This window comes from Aplidium turbinatum, chromosome 2, assembly GCF_918807975.1.
Source record: "Aplidium turbinatum chromosome 2, kaAplTurb1.1, whole genome shotgun sequence".
In the NCBI taxonomy this organism is placed as follows: domain Eukaryota; kingdom Metazoa; phylum Chordata; class Ascidiacea; order Aplousobranchia; family Polyclinidae; genus Aplidium; species Aplidium turbinatum.
In genome coordinates this window covers 49377553-49399113 of record NC_137473.1, presented here as the reverse complement: position 1 = coordinate 49399113, position 21561 = coordinate 49377553, and the positions used below count along the sequence as shown (strand labels likewise).

General features: G+C 37.6%; 1 protein-coding gene across 2 annotated transcripts; it reads right to left on the bottom strand.

The window, feature by feature from the left end:
- Positions 1 to 75: 75 nt before the first annotated feature.
- LOC145764943 (uncharacterized) lies at positions 76 to 20473 on the bottom strand. Of its 2 annotated transcripts, none has more exons than XM_082576649.1 (18): positions 20257 to 20473; positions 19403 to 19487; positions 19200 to 19222; positions 18937 to 19059; positions 18286 to 18377; positions 17753 to 18068; positions 17353 to 17422; positions 16875 to 16956; positions 16482 to 16595; positions 9770 to 9896; positions 7606 to 7871; positions 6356 to 6462; positions 5907 to 6026; positions 5319 to 5429; positions 5052 to 5176; positions 3873 to 4269; positions 2599 to 3177; positions 76 to 2408 (listed from the first exon to the last, which is right to left on the bottom strand). In XM_082576649.1, the coding sequence occupies exons 1-18, from the start codon at positions 20374 to 20376 to the stop codon at positions 2101 to 2103; spliced, it is 3165 nt and encodes a 1054-aa protein (XP_082432775.1). In that variant the 5' UTR covers positions 20377 to 20473; the 3' UTR covers positions 76 to 2100. The 2 variants fall into 2 exon arrangements, with proteins under 2 accessions (XP_082432775.1, XP_082432776.1); XM_082576650.1 differs by having other exon boundaries at positions 19200 to 19219.
- Positions 20474 to 21561: the final 1088 nt, after the last annotated feature.

Here is a 21561-nt window from a genome sequence, read left to right as displayed (position 1 = left end):
ATCCCTTTCTCTGTATCTCAAAGGCAACATCCTCTGACGCCAACAGTTCGTATTGAATTTAGTTGGAGCAGTCAATCAAGACAGACACAGATTTATTAGAAGTACAGGACAGTATGTATAAAAGAGCAGTACACAGCATTACGATGATAATGAAACCTCACGCATGTATACTGAGAAAATAAAGAATCACAAGGTTTTCTCATGGGGAGAGTTGGTCTTTTCACTCTTCCTCCTCAAAACTCAAAGATTTTAAACAATTGTAAATGATGAAGAGTGAAAAAGGTAGTTGAGACATAATACACAACACTAACCAGTGACCAACCTTCAAAAACATGAAGCAGTCTACTTATTTTGTAGTATTACACCAGGCATTGGCAAACTACACAATAGCTGTAGCAAACGGGAAAATATACAAACACAACCCTGTACAAATCAACAATATTATAAAAAAAAACAATCATACAAAAACAACGTTTGCTGAAATCACTGTACAAAAACATCGAAAAGATTCATCCATTTTACTGTTCCAAAAGTGGTTAGAAAATTAATCGCGTATCTTCCGGTAGTTAAATTGGAGGAGCCGCTGCAGAAAACTGGTCAACTCTGGTTTCTTTGTAGGCTTCTTTGTAGCAAAAAGGAAAAATGGCGCATCTTTCTTGCCACTTTTCTTCATTTTCAGATTTTAATCCGACGATGTCTATCAATCGTCTAGAATCTAGATGAAGACGTGGATTTGGCACGGTACTACAATAGCTGGTAGCTGTGATATTAAAATGCGTTATTTTATAGCGTTCGTCACAGCAACAGAAGCTTTATAATACGTGCAATCAACATAAAACAAACATCAAGCCACAATTTTGTCGAAACTGATTCGAGTTTCGTAAGTATATGAATATGAGGAATCGAACACGCTCAGTAAAGAGGATGACTCCAAACCCCGCTTCAAGGAGGACATCACATAGCTCATTAATGAGCTCAAAGATTGGCTAATTAAAAACTTTTTGGATTCGTAATCATATACGTATTTAACGTTACACGAAGCAGCAACAAACAGTAATCTTTTCAACGATTGGAGCATGGATCGAAGGGCAGAAAACGACTAGAGGAGTAATCTTTAGACAACACTACTTTCAGATAGTATTTTACTTTGATTTAACGTCCACAAGCAGCTCATGCATGACCAACACCCCCCAAGCTGCAGTTGGAAAATTGTACAGTATATGAAATGTTGCAGCACGTACAACAGGTCTTTATCAAAGGGACTCGTAACCAGGGCTGTGGAGTGTGGAGCCAATGTCGTGTAGTCTGAATGATTTTTGCCTGTCCGGAGTCGGAATTGTAAAAAAAAGGGCCGATTCTTACTTGATATAAGACGATAAACAATAACATTTTTGTTTGCAATGTTTTTTCAAATTATTGCTTTTTGTTTGCCATGTTGCGCCCTAAAAGTTTACCAGAAAATAGAAATGTCTGTTTTTGCCAGTTGTTGCGAAAGGCGTCGTTTCAATTTCGATCACAACTTAAGTGAAATTAAATTAAAAAACAAATAAAAAAGAAGAATAATTAAAAAAATCTGGCAACCCTCAAAATCTAGCAACATTGAAGCCGGAATCGATGTCCTCCCGTTATAAACCGAGGAGTCGAAGTCGTATAGTTTTCGCCCGACTTCACAGCCCTGCTCGTAACCACTCTACTTTGAACATTAAATCGAATTTCATTATTAGTTTTGTTAACAACAGTAAGTCGCGTTTATTCATATAAGCACTTTAAGGTTCAGTTTTATTATCATCATAACACTTGCTCAATATTTTGAACATTATTCGCTCTGGAGACGTAAATCAATCTGATGTGCGAAACGTCGGTCAATTAATACGATTGATGGATAAGAGTACGCATCTCTTCCATAGCAGCGGAGCATGCTAAAGTAACAAAGTACACATTAATGGAGCATAAAAACAATAATTTACAGGTCGTTAAAGCCTTCAATAATGTTATCTTTAAAAGAAGTGGTTTCCTTTCATGTAGTTCTTGTATTGTGTCATGTACTGTACCTTTATTTCAGTCTTTATAGACAAAGTATTTTTGCATGACAGAAGATAGTCACGCAATGAAAGTGCCGTCATCTCTAGCGCCATCGTCTGGAGCTCTGTGAATCAATGCGTTCACCACACGGGTCATGTCGCCTTCAAAAGCGTGCAGAAGATCGCGGTTCATATCAATGTCGAAAAATCCCATATCTACGAGCTGTTCCATTGGGGATAAAGGCTGGGGAGCAGACCCAGTGCTGTTGGCCCCCTCTTCGATGTGGCTGGGGTCAACATATATTGGGGGGCTATGGCGAGTAGGGGATGCAAGAGTTTCGGAAGCAGAAGTAAATTCTTCGATCTCTTCTGAATGAACTTGCACGTCTGAAAACGTTTATGAACATTTTTAATCATGAACAGCTTAAAACTCGCTTTAAAGTTTAATCAAGTGAAGTGAAAAACATAAAAACCAAACACAAAAACAGTTTGAAATGCTCAAAAACACTCGTTTTAAGTTAGTCCAATACAAGGAAAATATTCTCAAATTCTTGAGCAATAAATTAAATCTACATACCTTGGTCTTGCACAGAGAGTTGTGTGTTTAGTGAACTATCAGATAGAAGGTCTCGTTGGGGCAAGATGGCAGCACTGCGAGGTTGTGAGATATGTGACGTTTCGCCAGCCACCACCACGTCTGCTTTGATTGCATCAACTGTGCTCCTCGGAAGAGGAACAGGCGGCTGGTATGAAGATCTTTTAACCGAATCCTCTGTGTAAGATGCCTCGTTGGGGTCTGTTGGTTTATTCGTAACTGAGCACCTAGTGCCCAGGCTGCGGGCCTGACCAGGGGCGAAGGTGTTGCTTCGAGGGAGAGAATAAGTTTCGAGAAAAGGAATTGACCGGAAAACCAAAACGGGACTTTTTTCTTGTGTCTCACAAGTGGAAAGTAGGGTTGGATTTGCGTCATTTGCCGTTGATTCTAACGGTTGTGTCTTTTCCTGCGTCTCAGAAGAAGCGTCTTCATCGACTTCAACTTGGTCTTCAACCTGTGCAACATCCTGGTACCCAGGGGGATCTTCGTCATGCCTCTGAAGTTGCTCATCTACCTCTTCCCATGATGGGGAACCAGGCAACATGACGGCTGAGTTTTCATCTGCAAAAATACGTTAATTATTTGCCAAGTTACGATTTAATCAAGCTCAATCCCAGATAATAAAATCCGTCATTTTTATATTGATTCAACGTCTGCAGACGTTGAATCAATGTAAAAATGACGAATTTTGCTGTCTGGAATCAACCATAGTGTGAAACGTTCGAAATATGATAAACTGTGTTGAAACGTGAAAATTGCTAAAATAAAAGTTTGCAAAAACGCTTTCAAAATTAATTACTTTTTACATCAGGGAAACGGATAACTTTTTCATAGTCACAACAACACAAAAATAATAAACCAATAATAAAAATACAATAGATACAAAAAATAATAAATTTCCATCAGTTCCATTATTACGGATTGTTTTTTTAACTTGTTGCATTCGACCATAGATCCTTTATCGATTGTTGACCAAGGGGGGTGCAGACAATCGCTGCAAGGAATCGGCTATTTCCACTAGTGGGGGAGTTGAGGACAACACCGAATTCGGATGATGACCGACTAGCCAAAGCATGATAAAATTTAATCGCGTAGCTCAAATAGGTCTATTTGGTTTAAGCTACCTGGTAGCCAGATATAAATTTGGGGTTTTGACACCAGTAATTGTCAATTGCATTGTTCTGTGTCTATCCAAGAAAATTTGAGGGCAATAAACCAGGGGTTTGTTAGCAGACAAAATTCTCAAAGCAACCCACCTTTGTTTTCTGCATCCTCAGAAGCAGCTAGGGGTCTTGTGGTATCAAAACACTCAGGTATCGGAATGACTTCAAAATCGCTCATCTCACTGCTCCTATCATCCTCATCCAATTCCACTTCTTCCTTTTCTTCTAATTTATCATCAGGGACTTTTTCATCTTCCTTATCGTGATCTTCATCATCTTCTCTTCCTGAAAGATTCTGACTGGTTTCTTCATATTTCTGTTCAATATCTTCATTGGTGTCTTCATCATTTTCTGCAACATCTTCATCGTTTTCTTCTTCCACAAGGATGTCTTTTGCTCCCAGTTCTTCCCCTGAATCTTGATCTCGCTCCGCATCTTCATTGGCTGCAACTTCATCCTCTTGATCACAAATTCCATTTTCCTGAAGAGTCTAAAATGATAACTTGCAGTTATTTAAGTGAAATGGAGAATGGAAACATTCGACGGATGACGTCACTTAAAATCTCTAACTTTAACATCATGGCGGTAGTTTGTGCGTTCACAGGAAAAAAAAAAAACGAACCATAATGTTTCATCTAAGACCGAATATAGTTGTTAGAAATGATTCTTTGTTCTGCGTTTCTCTTATATTTAAATTTTAAAAAATATATATTTTTTTAATAAACCCAATTTTCTTTTTAAAGTCCTTGTGACCTGAATGTTGTCCACTTGTCCCTAATAACCAGGGCTTTGGAGCCGGAGCCCCGGAGCTGGAGCTCTTCGTGAAATTCAAGTGGAGCTGGAGCAGGAGCTGGAACCAGTTGTTTGAAAAATAGCTCCGGCTCCGATGTATTTCATAAGATGCTACATAATTTAACAGCAACCCTTCACAAAATTAAGAAATTATTTGCGTAACCAGACGTCGAATTAACAAGTATGTTTTGAAACGCAGTTCCGCATGACATTTTGATGAAAGTATTTTAAATTTCATAAAGTTGTGCCATTGTTTAGCAACAGTTTACTGCAGGCAATTTTAAGCTTCATTATTTTAATGAAAGCATTTTTTGGAGCCTGGAGCTGGAGCCGGAGCAGTGGTATCAATAAACCCCGGAGCAGGAGTTGGAGCTAATTTATGATAAAAGAGAGCTCCGGAGCCGTGGCTGGAGCAACTTAACATTTGTGCCTGCTCCAAAGCCCTGCAACCAACAGCGACACATGAAGATAAAGACTGACCTTATTGTGGCTAACAAATTCAACGGATTCAAAATCGGAAATGAGTTCTTCGAATAATTCATCTCTTACGACGGCGCCAGTCGAGCTTCTTGCCTCAAGTCCTGCGCCCACTTGGCCAACGGGTTCTGCAAAATGGCGTAAAAAATATTCAAAAAACATAGCAGACGAGTAAAAGTGGCACATTTTATGCAAATACAATGTTCATTGATGTAAAGTAAGAAAAAAATTGAGTGATTCTTCGACTAGAAAAAAGATATTCTGAGTTACCCGGTCGTGGAGTTTCGGTGATTTTGTCTGACGATGTCACGATTGACTCGATGTATGGAAGGTTGTGTGGGGAATCACTGCCAGGCATAGCAACCGTTGCCTTGTTGAAATCTAAACATAAAAAAAAATGTGGTATGTTATTGTTTTCAGCGGCTGAAAGCCACGGATATGCCTTGTAAAATCAGTTAACTGCTGGATTACGTTGATCGAAAGTTTAAATTAGGCACGTTACTTCTACATGCATAAAATCGATACTGGCCAAATGGAGAAATCAAATCAGGCATAAAAACTGCCTGGGATGGTTTATAATCCTTCCAGTGTAGATTTTGGTAAGAACCTGTGCACTCCATCGTTTCCTGCGTTCCCAGACAGCAAATTCCATCATTTTTACATTGATTCAACGTCTGCAAACGTTGAATCACTGTAAAATGACGGCTTTTGTTGTCTAGGTTCAAAGCTATCGAGAAGAGAACGTGTTGGTTGACATAGTGACGAGGGCGGTTCTTCACCCACAAGGAACTAGACACGTTGGTGATGCAACAATAACTAGAAGCAGTCGTGGCTTTGTTTTTCAAAGAAGGTGCTGACCTGCAACAGCAGTCATTTCGAAGGAAAGCATGTCAGACAATTTGTCGCTGTGCGTGTCAGCTGCTTCGTCGTTAACAGAAGGCTTCCTCGTTGCCCAGTTACCAACCACAAACAAGCGACCTTGAAAAAACAAAATCTTGTAAACTGCGAAGAACTAACGTCTTTCAACGTTGATATTAGGCATCGTCATATGTTCTCTTGCGGAAAAAAAACGAAAGAAACCGAAAGTTTGAGAGTTGTTTCCAATACGCAGTCAATTTAAACCCAAAACGAGCGGAAAAGATTACGTTTCATGTCCTCTAACGTTTGAGAGCAAACCAGTCGTTTTTTACATTGATCCAGCGTCTGCAGACGTTGAATGAATGTAAAAAACGAGTGATTTGCTGTATGGCAATGCAAATGCACCAAGTTGCCCCTTGGTAAATAATTTTGCCGGTGACGTCACCCACTTGTTTCTTGGTCGGTTGAGTTGGCAGAAGACGACGAGCGAACATCCGCTGCTTGGTGCTCGCAAAGAATTTCGTCTTCTGATGTCACTTTCACACTACACCATATGCTGGAAATGACGAAACAATTGAATGGGTTAGTAACCTCGTCACAACGGTTACTATGAACATGTTCAAATTTACCTCAACTTCAACTGTGCAAGTTGCCTACTTATTATAGCTATGCACATCTTTAGTTTTAGCAACTGCTGTGATGTCAGCCATCGTACAAACTAGATCAGCGGTTTTTTACCATGGGTTTGCGAACCCCCAGGTGTTCACAAGGAAATTTGTGAACAGAATAAGGCACAGCCTTCGCAATAAAGTTCAGGATAAAGTGTTTAAAGTAAATATTTCTATTAATATCCTTTGAAATACCATTAAAATTTGTTAGTGACTAACTGTCAGTCAATATTCTTACCACTTAATAATGAAGTCTTAATTCAAACAGAGAAGGAGAGAACCTTTTATTTCGTTTATTGCGAGAATAGCACGGCACAAACGGTACCATACAAAAGACCATTAATTTGGTGTCAGCTTATTGGGGTCCAGGTTGATTGTTTCACGACACTAGGGGTACTTAACGGGGAAAAAGTTAAGAACCCCTAAACTAGATGAAAAACGACATGCATAGCGTAATAGGGCAACTTTTGTTTTAGCAGCTGCTGTGATGTTAGCCAACGCACAAACTGTATGAAAAATGACATGCATGGCGTAATAAGGCTGTTGGCCTTGGAAGAGCAAAAAGCGTTATAAAAATGACAAAGCATTAATTCTCTTTTCAAAGATTACCAACAGCTGTTTTCAAAAATACCATATAGAATACAAAAACTAGACAGAAAAAAGAATATTCTTTAACGAGGTCTGCTACTATTCGGTGACTCCGATTCGGTGAGAGCCTTTTTCGTAGAGTTCCCTATTCGGTGATTTTTTGAATTTTTTTTGAAAACTATCGGGTACCGTAGCCTAATTATCATTGCCGCTTTTACATCGTTTTAACGTCGCTAAACGTTGAAATAAGACCCTAACCCCTACCCCTAACCCTGAAACGGCAATGATAATTAGGCTACGGTACCCGATAATTTAAAAAAAAATCACCGAATACGGAACTCTCCGAAAAAAGCTCTCACCCAATAGAGAACTCACCAAATCGGACTCACCGAAACGGCCATTCCGTCTTGAACAAAACTTGAAACGCAATAATAAAAACTAACCTCGGGCCAAACAACCTTCCGTTGTGGGAAAGCCGCCACACAGAGTTGTAGGTGCATGGGAAGTTGGGCGCAACATGCCTGACTGCAATCACAGCTGTTCCATTCATTTCCACAATAGGCATAGGAACGCTGAGCTTTTCGGGCCCCCATAAGCAACGTCGATTTGTTTCCACGTCAGGAGCAAAAGATCCTTCTTCATCCTGTGAAGATGTAACTGGATCCACGGGAGAGCCCTCACCAACAGGGGATTCTTCGATAAATTTTAACTGCATAGAAAGGGAGTTGATAAAAGTTGTGGTGATTTAACGTATTTAAAAAAAACAAAAGAAAACAAATCAATAGTTTTTTTTTCAAGTCTAAACCTTAAACCATTTGACCAGGTTAACACTCACAATAGCATTTCAATAAAAAAAATTAATATAATTTATGTTGTGGAACCGGTTTTCTTCCATTAGGAGTCATCAGCACAACTGAATCGAAACAAAAATATTACAGCAGCAGGGAAATATCAGCACAACTATTCCAAATTTGTTTTTACATATTAAATAAATAAAAGTCACTGAATGTTTAAAACCTTCAATTCTTTGCTTTATTCTTTTTCATTTCTCTTTTTTCTTCGTAGTATTACTAAATAGGCCAAATACAGAAAATATTGCAACAATCAAATACGGTAACTTACTAAAACTGTCCGTACACGCAGCAGTAAAAAGTATAAACCGTGTACGGACAGTGCGTGTACGGACAGTTTTAGTAAGTTACCGTATTTGATTGTTGCAATATTTTTTATTGAAATGCTATTGTGAGTGTTAACCTGGTCAAATGGTTTAAGGTTTAGACTTGGAAAAAAAACTATTGATTTGTTTTCTTAATGATTGCTCTCTGTGTTAGGTAGATCGCCCATTTGAGGAAGTGTCATAGTACCAGATCACCTTTTCCAGTTAGTTTTTCTCACTTTTGATTAAAAAAAACAAACGTTTTTTAAAAAGTTTAATGAAATTAAAAATATTTAGTTTTTTAAACAAAATAAAACGTAGGATGACGTAGACCAAGGGTGGAAAATGACAACCAAAATTTGACATTTTTACGTCCAAGTTAAACATAAGCATATGGATGCATCACTTCATTTTTTAAAAAAAAATCGGCCAATATTGTGAACGAGCTTAAAATTTACCCACTAAATTTCTCATGTTAGGTTTTTAACCAAAGAGTAACCAACCTCATCAACACTTCAAGCAATTCTCAGATCTGTCCTAATTTTTCTTTTACAAAATCGAAAAGACAGAGCATGAAAAACTAGTCCAAATGTAGTTAAGTTCATTACAGCGATTTGACTATATTTTCAAAATAGAAAACGTGACCATAAAAAAAAGTTGAGAAGCAAGTTTGTGGCCACGAAGAGCCGGTCGTGCCCGCAGGCAACACATGCAAACGTGTCCTTGTACGTGGTTTTTATACAATCTGTTTGGATCGCGACTACAAAATTCATTTTGCAAGAAACGTTAAGTGCCTGCCAGCTGCCACCACCTTTATACTTTTTGGTTTTAAGGCTGTAATGCAGCTACAGTACAATTTCAATCCTAATAGCAACGTTTGTCCTTACACTTTGCGAAACTAGAACGTTTAGTATTTCATAAGTCGTAGAAGTCAAATTGCTCAATCTATCCTGGCAGAACAAAATGTATGGCATCAGTACTCAATTGTTACAGTATTTGAAAATGATAAACGAATTGTCAAAATATGTGCTGAATACATTGAGTAAATGACTTTATAACAAGCAATAGACAATCATATGACCACGCTACCAATGTATACATGAGGTTACACGAATAAGGTATGACAGTTCAAATATATTCTGGATGTCATCAATTATTAACTAGCAACAAGAATAGATGAAAGCCAAAAAGAAGCCAATGAAATACTTTTTTTCAAGGGGCATTTTTTTTATTGGTGCGTCTAACAAATGTTGAAAGTTGCGAATACAGCTTATGCCAAAGAAGAAATATGTTTCTGGGGAAAAAAGAGGTTTTCTTTTATTTATACTCGGGGGATTTTATACAGAAACGTGTACGCAAAACAATAGAGAAAAATCCAGGTGCCTCCTGAGTCATCTACTAACACAAGGTAAGGCATGCAGTGCATGATTGGTCTAAATGTTTCACCATACCTCTATAACATGATCCCAAACAGAAGTTCCTTCATTTTTAAGCACCCAGTACTTGACAAATTGCTGACCAATCATCACACGACTGCCATCGATTAGGTTCTCACAGATGAAGCTGGCCGCGTACTTTCTGTGAGAAGAAAAACACTTTTTTCAAGGAAAGATTAAATATTTGAAAGTAACCGAACGCACTTTTGTAGGCGTTTTGATATCCCGGTTTTTAAACAAACTCAGAAAACGGAAAAATTACAATTTGATTTCTAAGGGAAAATCCAATCAGTAAAACAAAACCTGGGAAAATGCATTTGCGCTTGTTTCAGCTGTTTTGTTAGCGAGGTGCAGAAACTCGGAGTATTACGAGATTTGCCGCCAAGTCCTAGCCAGCAAATCATTCTCTTTTTGAAAAAAATGATTTCATAGATGGGGTTGTAACCTCAAACTTGTGACGGACTATCTTGTAGCGACAAGATCCGTTCTACTTCAACTGATGTTAAAAATAATACGCTCAATACGCCTGATCAATCATGAGCTGAAAGAAATCCTACAGAGTACGAGAGATCAGAAACAAAATATTCCCATTCACGATCCTCAAACCCCTCATCAAACGTTAGCATCTTAACTCAAAAAATTATGAAAAACATCTGGCAGAACAAACTACGAGTCAACAGGAGTCGGGACATAATAAGGGGATTTTCCGACACTGAATTGCTGACACGTTTCACAGCATTGCGTCAACTGCTTGACTAAACAAAGCCAAAACTAAATCAAATATAGCGACAGCAGTGACCACGCCGGGCACACTTCCAAGAGATTTCATCAAGTTGTGGGATAATTATATTCAACATTATTTTCTATGATGACTCATGTATAATTGGACATCGAGAAAGAAGTCTTGGGCCATCAAACAAATCATTGAGATGCCATGTGTGTTGCTTCGGTGTGGGTTCTGAACTTAGATTGCTAGCCAAAGAAACAACATATAAATATCTGGCCGCATTCGGTAAATTTTTCTTATTGTGAGCTCAAGAAAAATGCTGAATTCGAAAAGTAGAAATATATTCTCGAAACAGCTTAAATCAAGCTATGACTTGACAAACAACCTTGCAAAGAAATAAGTTAGTTACAATTTACTGGATGTTCGCTGTCTCACACCATCCAAGTCAACATATCGTAAAGACATCACCAATCGTTTAAACCAGGGGTCACCAACTGGCGGCCGCCACGCTGTTATGTGCGGCCCGCGGAAAGTATCAGCGTACAAATACATGTATAACCCAAAATACTTTTCTTAAGGAGTTAGAGCATGAAGGCAGGGGCGGCGCCAGCCAAAAATGAGTGGGGTGGACAAAAGTATTTCGAGGTAATATGAACAAAAGAATAGAATGGGGCCAAACGCTCCCATGCATTTCCTCTGCGGTCCATAGAATTGCCAACTACGATCTTTATGTTAGCAAGCTTGTCGTTATTTTATGTCATGGAGCTGCTGCAATGATAGGCGGCCTCATAAAAACTTATTGGGTGGCCCCTTAAACAGAATTTTAAAAAACCTGGCTATTACCGGTACCTAATAATACCCATTGCCATAGGTTAAGAACAGAGATGTAGCCTACTTATACGCCGCAAGTATGCGGAGTAGACTTTTTGTTTACGCTAACGCTTGCGGCCACATTTTTTTGGATAGTTTGCGCTTGAGGCTACGCCGTAAAGTTTACGCGGTTTTTTAGCGCATAGCGTCAACGCATAGGCTACTTTTTAATGTCTTTTTTTCACTACAACACGCCAATACCTTCCAGCGCTGCAGTTGAAAGAACGTTTTCAATGGGCAAAGACATATTGGAACCAAAACACAGCAAAATGCCTGATGAACACTGTCAGATGCTTGTGTTTCTTAAAACTTGTTTGTTTCGAGTGGTTTATACCGTGTGAATGTTTGGCACCTAGCAAACAAAATTAGTTTACGCTAATGTATGCGCTGACGCCGCCAACTTTTTTTACAAGTTACGTTGACGCATACGGCGCATGGTTTTTCAAACGTTTGTGTTAACGCTGACGGCGTCAATATTTTTTATATGCGCGTACATTACTGGTTAAGAATCACTGCACTAAAGTTTTATTTTGCGCTCGCAGGTCAGTTGAAAAGCTTTCACCATTTTTGAGGACCAGTGTTGTCGGCAATGTCTCGCTTACTGCTGATCTGTACCAGATGTTCAAGTTTTTGTAATGATGGCAAGTCGCAGATAATAGTTTATTGTCTTATTTTGCTGTGGATACGTTCACAAGATGCCACAGTCATGGGCAAAGTAGCAACAGTAGCAATAATTTGAAACAAATCGCTGTACAAATGATTTAAGATCGTTTTGTCCACACAATTTCAAAAGTGAAGGCAGACACAACCACACGGTCCACTTTGGTTCTTTTCAATTTCTAGTTTCCACTTGTGACAATTAGCTGACCCCAAAAAAGAAGATCCTAATTGCTGCCCAACCTGATTTTCATGGAAATTATAGAATTTGACTAAATATTCAACTTTAGGCAAATTTGATGGAGACATGTGCGTGTAATAAAATGCAGCTGCATTTGACATTAATTCACATGTTTGATCCGAGTAGCCTAACGCTTTTTAAGTTCATTCAGCATTCTGTCAAAGGATAAAGAAAAATCTCGTCTTAACTATTCTGTAATGGATTCAGATTCACTCCGCGGAAGACTGTTGCAACCTATCAATAATATCTGACCATCTCGGAAATGGCTTGGTGGGTAGCGGCATCGCTTAGCCGGCGTAGTGGTTTCACTGGTAATTTGATTTTTATCCGCAAACAGCGATGTGTTGAAAACCAATTTGGTAAAATCTTCCTCTGAACGCAGTGAGTCACATGCTCTTGTCAAGTCGTTGATAGCAGCAACCCCAGTGGTGAGATCCATTTCTTCACTTTTTAAATAATCTGAAGCCTGTTTACTTAACGAAAAGCATTTATGAAGAATTAGACTAGCAGTAACAAATTCAGTTTGCTTGATCATTGCGGAACAAACATCCAGTAGATACACCATTACCTTCGTTTGACATTTGTTGGAACATTGACAGCAGTGCTGGATATAGGCTACATTAATAACAACATCCAGATCATCTGAACGTGCTGACCAATGAGACCATCTAGTAGCCTATCAGATAACGAGTGCAATGCAATTTTTCCAGACGTGATTCCATCCTTTTTAAAACGCTCTTTATGCAAAAAAATGTATCTTGGAGAACAGTCCATAAAGTTGTAGATGTTACCAATTGTTTTGACTGTCGCTACGTTTTCAACACTGTGCCCAAGCGCAAGATTTAGTCGGTGTGCAAAACAATGAAAATATACCGACGGTTTGGCACCCGCTGCAATTAGGTGTTGCTGTGCACCTTCATCCTTGCCTGACATGTTGGTGGCCCTATCAAAACCTTTGCCTATTAGGTCTTACAAAGCTTGTGTCTCAGCTGTGATAAAAGCCATCACCTCAAAATGGTAAATTAGACTACAATCAATCAATACAATAGAGCGATAACCATGAAGATTCTTTATTTCTTCGTATGTCAATGCTGCAACAGTAATGCATATGTAAGAAGTTGAAATTAATTTATGACGCAGTCACTAGGCCCCCCTAACCCCCTGCATACACCCCCTAAGTTTTCTCATCGGATCTCGACGAATTACAAAATTGACCATAAATAGAAGTGGGGTGGACATGTCCACCCCAGTCCCCCCCGTGGCGCCGCTACTGCATGAAGGCAAAAAATACTTTCCGGGAAGCAAATTTTCGCTTTGTATACGATTCCACCGACCGACCAATCAGATTGTAGTTCTAGGTGGGGGTCACTTAAAGTTACTCCAATGCGATGTCCAGCCACACTGTGAGCATAGGGTTGCTTATTTTAAGTTTGTAAATGACATGTAAACAGTGTGCGCTAGTTTGCGTTTCACCGTTATTGTGTTTCACGAGCAGTGCTCCCTTTATGCAAGTTTTGTTGGCAAAATAGGTCGGTGTGCCAACTCAATTTATAATAAATTGGCAAATGTTATATATAAATTTAAAGACTTTTTCTGGTTGTATTATGAAAATATTTAGCTTAGTAGCCTACTGCAAAATGTTGTTAATCAACAATAATTTTTGCCATGCTGATAAGCACCATAAAGTGACAGTTGTCTAATGATCAAAGAAAGACGGTTTAATCGGTTTTATAGACTCTCACAAAAAGGATGAAAAACCAACTCAATGCTTGTTTAGAGTGAACACTGTTCATGAGTTACGATAGAAGCGTTTTTCTGGTGATTTCCACAAGCGTTTGTTTCATGGTGCCTGGTTTCTTTCTCCCTTTTATTGGAGCCTATTTTTCGCCGATATGTTTGCAGGTCACTATTGTTGCCTTGACACTGTTAATTGCAAGATATCATTTGTGAAGCGAAGTGACAACACCACTCTTGCTTGGCGATGAATATTCTGATGAAACCGCTCGCCTCGCTATAAGTGCGCAAAACAAGTGGCCTCGTTTATTAGGCATTTGAGAAGTCAAAAGTAGCGCTGTTCCACTAATTTTTTTGCTGCGGTATTCTAAGACAAATATTAACAACATGTAACGCTGGATACGTTCTTTTCTGGCATAAGAGTCGATTTTATTACCTAAAATTTTATTAGTGCGGCCCGCCACAGCTCTCCTTAGTGCCAAAGTGGCCGGCATGCAAAAAAGGTTGGTGACCCCTGGTTTAAACTAAGTAAAAATAAAAAGTTTGCGTGATGAAAATTTTCGGCCAAATCTATCAGAGGCATTCATATGGAGGCATTGCACAATGCACAGATGCCTGCTTACCGCTATGTAAATCAGTGGATAAAGCAACAAAATTGATATGGCGTGAGAAAGCATTAGACTGATGTTCTTTTGCGTCAACTATGCATTGCGAAATGCCTTGATATTGCCTGTGTTCATTTTGCATTTGTTGATTGCCACGTCTGTTTCACTCGCTTTTGTATTATGCCTGTGATCCTTTTGTGGTGATCAAATCAGAACCTTTTGCAAATTTGATCAGTTGTTCGTGTAACCAGCTCAATGGCAGAGGGGTTATCGCTTTCGGCTCTGGCGCCAGTAGGTCTGGTTCGATTCCAGGTCATACCAAGGACTTCAAAAAACGGTAATGATTGTGTTCTTTGTTCTTGTATGGCGCAGAGATAAGTCTGTGAATAATGTGGTGAAAATGTGATAACATATCGTAAAAGTGATAAAAAAATGAAAACAAACCCTGTCGCTAAAACACCTTAGCAATTGTAGAGCGACAATAAATAAACCATAACAATATTATGACTAGTTTTAATTGTAAGTACTTTATGCTGATCTCAGACTTCTATGTTTTTAGATGTTGCATTCTTTAGTTTGTATGAACCTTCGAATTAACTGAAGGTGACATTTCAATTTAATAAAGTTAATGTTGTCATGCATATGGATCGGTTGGTGCAGCCGTTACTGGTCGAAGACATTTTGACAACTCCATCGAAGCTTAAACTAACACTCTCTGAAGGGTAGAAGGTGAAAAAGCGGTCTTCACTCACGCGGTGTTTTTGAGCACATCGAGAAGTGCGATGCTTGCAACGTCGCTGCAACGTTGAATAATAATCAAAAACGCCGAGCAAAATCTTGACAAGACACCTGTTTGCAATTTCAAAGCAAGAACCAGGACAGTCCATGAATTTCTAGCAAACGCTCCAAAAGCTCTCAAGAGACTATAGCTTCCGCGCAGTATCGAGCAAAGAGCACCGAAACGAAGTGATTCCAAACTCTTTCCAGGCCTCTTATCCTCTGTTATTCGACAACAGTTGCTAGAAAACTGTAAATTGAGTCTTGAAACCGTGGTTCAACAAGCACGAACGCTTGAACAGGCTCAAACACTCCGAACTCTATTGGCAAACACAATGGCAGATTCAGGATTATCGGCAACAGCTACGGCCGAACAAACGACCAATGAAGAAGATTCACAAGAATTAAAGGCAACGTCAAGCGAAGGGAGATTTCAAGTGTGAGTAAACTGTGTTTTTGTGGACGTCCGTATTACAAGAGAAAGGAAAGGGCATTTTACTATCGTATGCTGGTCTAAAGTTCGAGCAGAAGCGCCTGTGTACTTTAGACCAGCGAGCACTAAAGTTGTAGATGTGTACAGTTCCCAATTGTGTGCTTTATTTAACTCCTGCGGGTTTAGATGCTTCATTTTTTTTAAAGTTAAAACTCTTGTAACTAAGGTAGGATTTCACTATGACGTAGTCATAGTGTCATTGTGTTTATAGAATTTAAATCCACGTATTGTGCCATGCTCACTGATGAAAAAACTGTTCAGTTTTATTTCACTTCAACACAATACAGTATTACCCCTCACTACAGATAAGCAACAATTCAAACTGCAGAGTGCAGAGGTTACCTTCCATTTGCGCTTAACCACAGCAACAAATGGTACACAACTACGCATTGATACCTAATTGACAACACTTACAAAAGATTACGCTAAAGACGCTAACCAACCAGAGACATCGAAATATACAACCATTTAGTATAAGCTAAGTAATTTTTGTTCAAATGTAGAGTAAAAGAGTTTTCTACAATAGTAGAAGACTTTTCAGTCCGATGATTGCAAAAGCGACTTTCATGCAGCAAATGCAGCTGTATGTATCTTAAATTTAACACATGGCCTTTGTAGTCTACCTTGCTCGTCTTAAAGATTCTTCAGTGGGACTGCCGCTGATAGGTATTTCTGTACTTCTTTGCTTGTTTAATTTTTTCAGCTGTTTTGCTTCCTTCATTTCTTTCCGAAGTAACCTGTGAGGATGGATTATGCATGGTATTATGCTGAAAGTTTGTAATTTTAATGTAAAGATAATGCATTTTAATACAAGCTTGAAATTAACGTTTGTTTATTTGAATTAGATCGTGAGACCTTTGTTTGGCTATGTTTTTGTTGGAACAAATTGAAACACTGCAAGTCCAACAGAAAAAGTATCAAAAACATTTGTGATAAGTTAGGCTCAGCTAAACAAAAACTTTGATTTTCGATAAAATACAATCTTATCAGTTTTACATGTTATCACCAAAACATACTTTATCTCGTCTTTGATCTGCCTTGGGGTTCTTGGACCTTCATTTGTTATGCTGGCGGTAGATTTGGTCATACCATCAGCACCTATACAACTTGCACAGTTAGATTTCCTTGATGGCTAGGGTGTTCAATTTAAGTTATAAAATTCGTGCTTATATTAAAAAATGTTTGTAGAAAGCAATTACATGTGGGTCATGGGATGGTGGCTAATATAAAAGTTAAACTCACTTGCGTAAGTGGTCGAATGAAACTTAGAACAATAAAAAAAAAAAACAATATTATTTAAAACAGTAAAAAATGCTGGTTGAAGTGCCTTCAATGAAAAGCATTCAAATCTGTCGAATTTGAAGTGATGTTTTGTATAGATATGCAAGTTTAGGACTCAACTATGACAAACAAAATGGAAAGGTTGCCAAAATTTGATTAGTAGATATGTCAGTTCTCACGTAGTACAAGTAGTTGACAAGTCTTAGTACTCACGTTGTACTACACTGGTACCGAGTTCTTGTTTAAAAGCAGATAATTCTTGTGAAATAGCCGTGCGAACTTCCTGACATAAAAATATATAAAAGTTTGTAAAAATTTTTTTCATGCTTGTTAGTAGATATATTCTGATATTTTTATGACTATCATCTAAGATTTTCATATCAATAAGAAGCGATTGGAATACATTGAAACTTTGTATTAGAAGTTAAAACTTGCCAAAGATTAAATTCTATGCTGTTGAGCAAAATTCAACTGTGGGTAAACTTGGTGTTATTGAATTCAAATACGACCATTGAAATTATAATGAAATATGTTTTTAAATTATAAGAAAAGCCAACTGTGTGGTAATGCTTTGAAATGAATTCCAAACATGTATATAGATTTTTTATCTTACCTCTTTAAGTTTTTGTAGCATCTCATCCTGAAGAGCTAAGCTGGTGTTTTCTAGTGCAAAATTACACTGCTGTGAAGTTGAAGCAATTGGCATTTTTACGACTACTTCAGTGTCGTCTTCTTCAGTCATTAGACTTGTCGGAACTGATATTTCACCTGAGGAGTACGATGACTCCACAGGCTCTTTCACACTTGTTTCATCTGAGCCATCTTCTCTATTCACAACTACTTGTGTGTCTGTCTCATCAGCAGCATTGGATGCAGTATTATCTTCATGAATGTCTGACTCTGATGAGGAGTCGACTACTGATCCACTTCTAAACCAAACGATTAGTTCAGTAACAAGTACTTGGAATGCAAAAGTACTTGTATGTACTATCTATTATGTAAGCATTTTTGTCCACCACTCAAAAATTAACACATGGATATTCTTTATTCAGCACTTGGATAACATAAAAAAATTAATGCTGATTTATGCAGAACTATATAATATATTATAAGAAGCGCTGGTAACTGAGGGCAAAACACTCTTACCTGCAAGTATCTTCACTTATTGAATTGTCCAAACGACGATTGAAGGTCGATCTTACCCACTCAACAGTGTTTCCAACTGCTATTTTTATAGCCTATAAATAATAATATAAAAAGTTTGAAGGGTTTTGCACTTTTAACCATGGGCATTGGGCAGTGTGCTAAATATCTGCAATTGAAAATTCCAGTGCTTTACAAATTCTTCAAAAGCTTTTCTGAACATGGATCAAATTTCCATGAAACATATTTTATCCAAGTTCCAACTATCTTGCTATCTATTGCTATATTATCTTGATTTAACACCCAAACTGGGTGGAGCAAAGCATCTCTTTGTTAGAATGTATTAGATTGAATACTTGAATAGGCATAAAACTTTGCTGAAAAACTGCCAGTTGAAAGAAACTAATGATCAAAACTTCGTATTCTCATTTAGTGCTTGCAATTGACTTTGCGCAAAAACATTATCTTCCAATTGGTTATGCTTGATACCATTGTGTAGATCTAACCATTTTAATCTTTTAACACAGATTCAGTTGGTTAGTTAACAAACTATAACTTAGGAAATTCTGCTTTAAATCAAAGCTACGAACAGAAATAGCTAAAACCAAAAAAATTGAAGCAAAAAACCCAACAATTTCTGTCTCAACTTCTCACCTTTACATCTACTTTACCAGCAATAGACTTGTTTGCTTCACTTGTATGTGAGCAAGGCCTAACAATGGGAGTACCAAATTTTCGCATTTGAACATGTAACACATCATTGTTTTCCTTGGCAATCTGTTGAAATAAATTAGAAGCATTTCTGCTATATCCTTACTCATTTCACTTGTGACAGTTCTGTTACTCCAGTGTAGTACTGCACATATTAAAAATAGCATACACAAAAATTCATGAAAAACTTTGCAGCTGCCACATACCTTCACAGCTTCTTCAAAGGCTTCTGAAAAATAAAATTACAACATAAAGTTTTTATTTCTACGTATCAACGTTTTGTTTTGCGAATAGTTAGTACCATTACTACCATAACATGTTTTTATCAACGTACCGTAATGCATAGCCTAACAATTAATTCTAGCAGAAGGGAGACAAAATTTATAATGCAAAATAAAACATGTCAAACCTTGACTGTCCAATGATATAATATCATCTTCTTCATCAATATATGTAAATACTGGCATACTTTCATGTCCAAATTTCACTTGAAGCTGAAGCACAAATTTTGTTGATACAAATCCATCAACAAAGCTACTTTTTATTATGTAGCCTAGCTATGTGTAAATTAAAGTGCTACAATGTATTGATAATTGTGTTCAAATCCACATTGGCACTCATTTATTGCTGGATATAATTTGTTTGCAATCTTTTCATGATGACTCTAAGTAGTTGTCTAGTAATATGAGACATTAGGCTAATACTGTAGTGTGATGTGCTTCTGCAAGCTACATACCTATTTTAGTGTATTTTATAAATATTACATAAAAAATTGTGTAATTAGTATGGCTGGATGGATGCAACCTATTTTGTATGCCACTGCTACACAGCATAGTCATGGTTTAGGATTATATATGGCTACACTGGATTAGGATTAATTAATCTTGAGCAAGCAAGCAATCAATAATTTTTTACCACTACAATTTCCACATTCATACTCCTTCCAGTATTTAAAAATGGCAATTCTAATCGGCATTTCTGTCTTTTTTCTCAATCTTTTCAAGGGAAAAATTTTTAAATGTTTGTGGCAACTCCGATGAGACTTTGGCTCTGTAGTATTTTTTTCTTGATCTTTTCATCAGACGAAGTGTTCAGAGGAAGAAATAGGTTGCACCCTGGCTGGATTTATCTCAAGTGCAAAGCGTATTTGTAAAACAGTACTATGAAGAAATTTTCATAATGCTGTTCCCAGACAACTGAGTATAAATAAACAATTAAGTCATTCACAATATTCTCTAGAAATTTGGAAAAATACCAACGTACCATGACAGATACATCTTCCCAATTGGTATCGTAAGATAGGTTAAATATGTCAGTGTCTCCATTATTATCGACTACTAAAACGTAGTTCTTATCAACTGGAAGTGAACTTGGAGATTCCATTGTCGACAGAGGCTAGGTATGACAGAGGCTAGGTACGCCACACGCAGAAACAAATTTGTTTCAGCACAAGGTTGAATTAGTTCAGTATTAGCAAATAATTTTCTCAGTAAACTGTAAATAAACACAAAATTCAGTGAAACTTTGCAAAATTTGCTACTGTACTGGTGTAGCCCAAATTTAGGTTAAGCTGCAAATTTAAAAAAAGGTCAAGTTGTAGAAGTAACTTCTTCCTTAACAGATTGATCATGTTTGATCAGCTGTGATCTCCCATATGAAATATTATAAACTGCCTCTATTTTGTTCTATCTTTTGTTTTTATTAGTGCTTCCAGCATGCTTTTTATTCCGGTAATCTGTTTGATATTGTCAAAATATTTCATTTTTTGTTGTCCTTTTGTTCGTTTGCCTTGCACCATCCCAGTCAACATTGAATTTTCCAAAGAGTTGCTTTTTGCTATGTGTCCGTCTGTCCGACCTATCTCCATTTTCTGAGGTTGATGTTGTTAATCAGATTCCATTTATCGTTTCTTTGTTGGGAAACAAATTTACTTGTTTTTCTTTCCATCCAGCTGATGGGTAATAGTCTTCTGTGACACCACATTTCAATTTTTTTTAACTTTTTAACGTCATGTTTTTTGCACGTCCAAATTTCACATCCATATGTGGCAATTGGTAAAACGAGAGTTCACAGCCATCTTAATTTTGTGTTTTTACCAATTGACCTCTGTTTCTACATCGTTGTATGTGATGTCACAGCTGTTTTTGCTATAGCATTTCGCCTTCTAATTTTCATGCTATCATTGTAAGTGTCTGTTATGACACTGCCCATTATACGGTAGTAGAAATTACTTATATTTTCAACATTACCACCAATCTATAAGCTTGGACAAATTTCATCTTTTTTACTTACTGTATGTTTTTGTGGGATGTAATTTCAAACCATATTCCTCACTATTCGACTTAATAATAATAATGACGGTGTTGCAAGCACAGTAGTACTTTTTCACCTTCATGATAACTTAAGTAGCAAAAATAGTAAAAAAAACAAAAACAAAACAGAATACTAACAAGGAAGTCATAAATCTTGAAGACTTGACCCTATTCAAAAGTTCTTGCAGTTCCCATACACTTCCACCGACCAACGCTACCATACCGTATGTCGTCAGCATATCATAATTTGGTTACC

Coding starts and splice junctions, on each gene's coding strand:
- LOC145764943 (XM_082576649.1), bottom strand. CDS start 20,376: ATGGAATCTCCAAGTTCACTTCCAGTTGATAAGAACTACGTTTTAGTA. Junction 6,027..6,355: donor CTCAACCGACCAAGAAACAA/GTGGGTGACGTC, acceptor TGTTTTTTCAAG/GTCGCTTGTTTGTGGTTGGT. Junction 3,178..3,872: donor TGAGGATGCAGAAAACAAAG/GTGGGTTGCTTT, acceptor GTATTTTTGCAG/ATGAAAACTCAGCCGTCATG.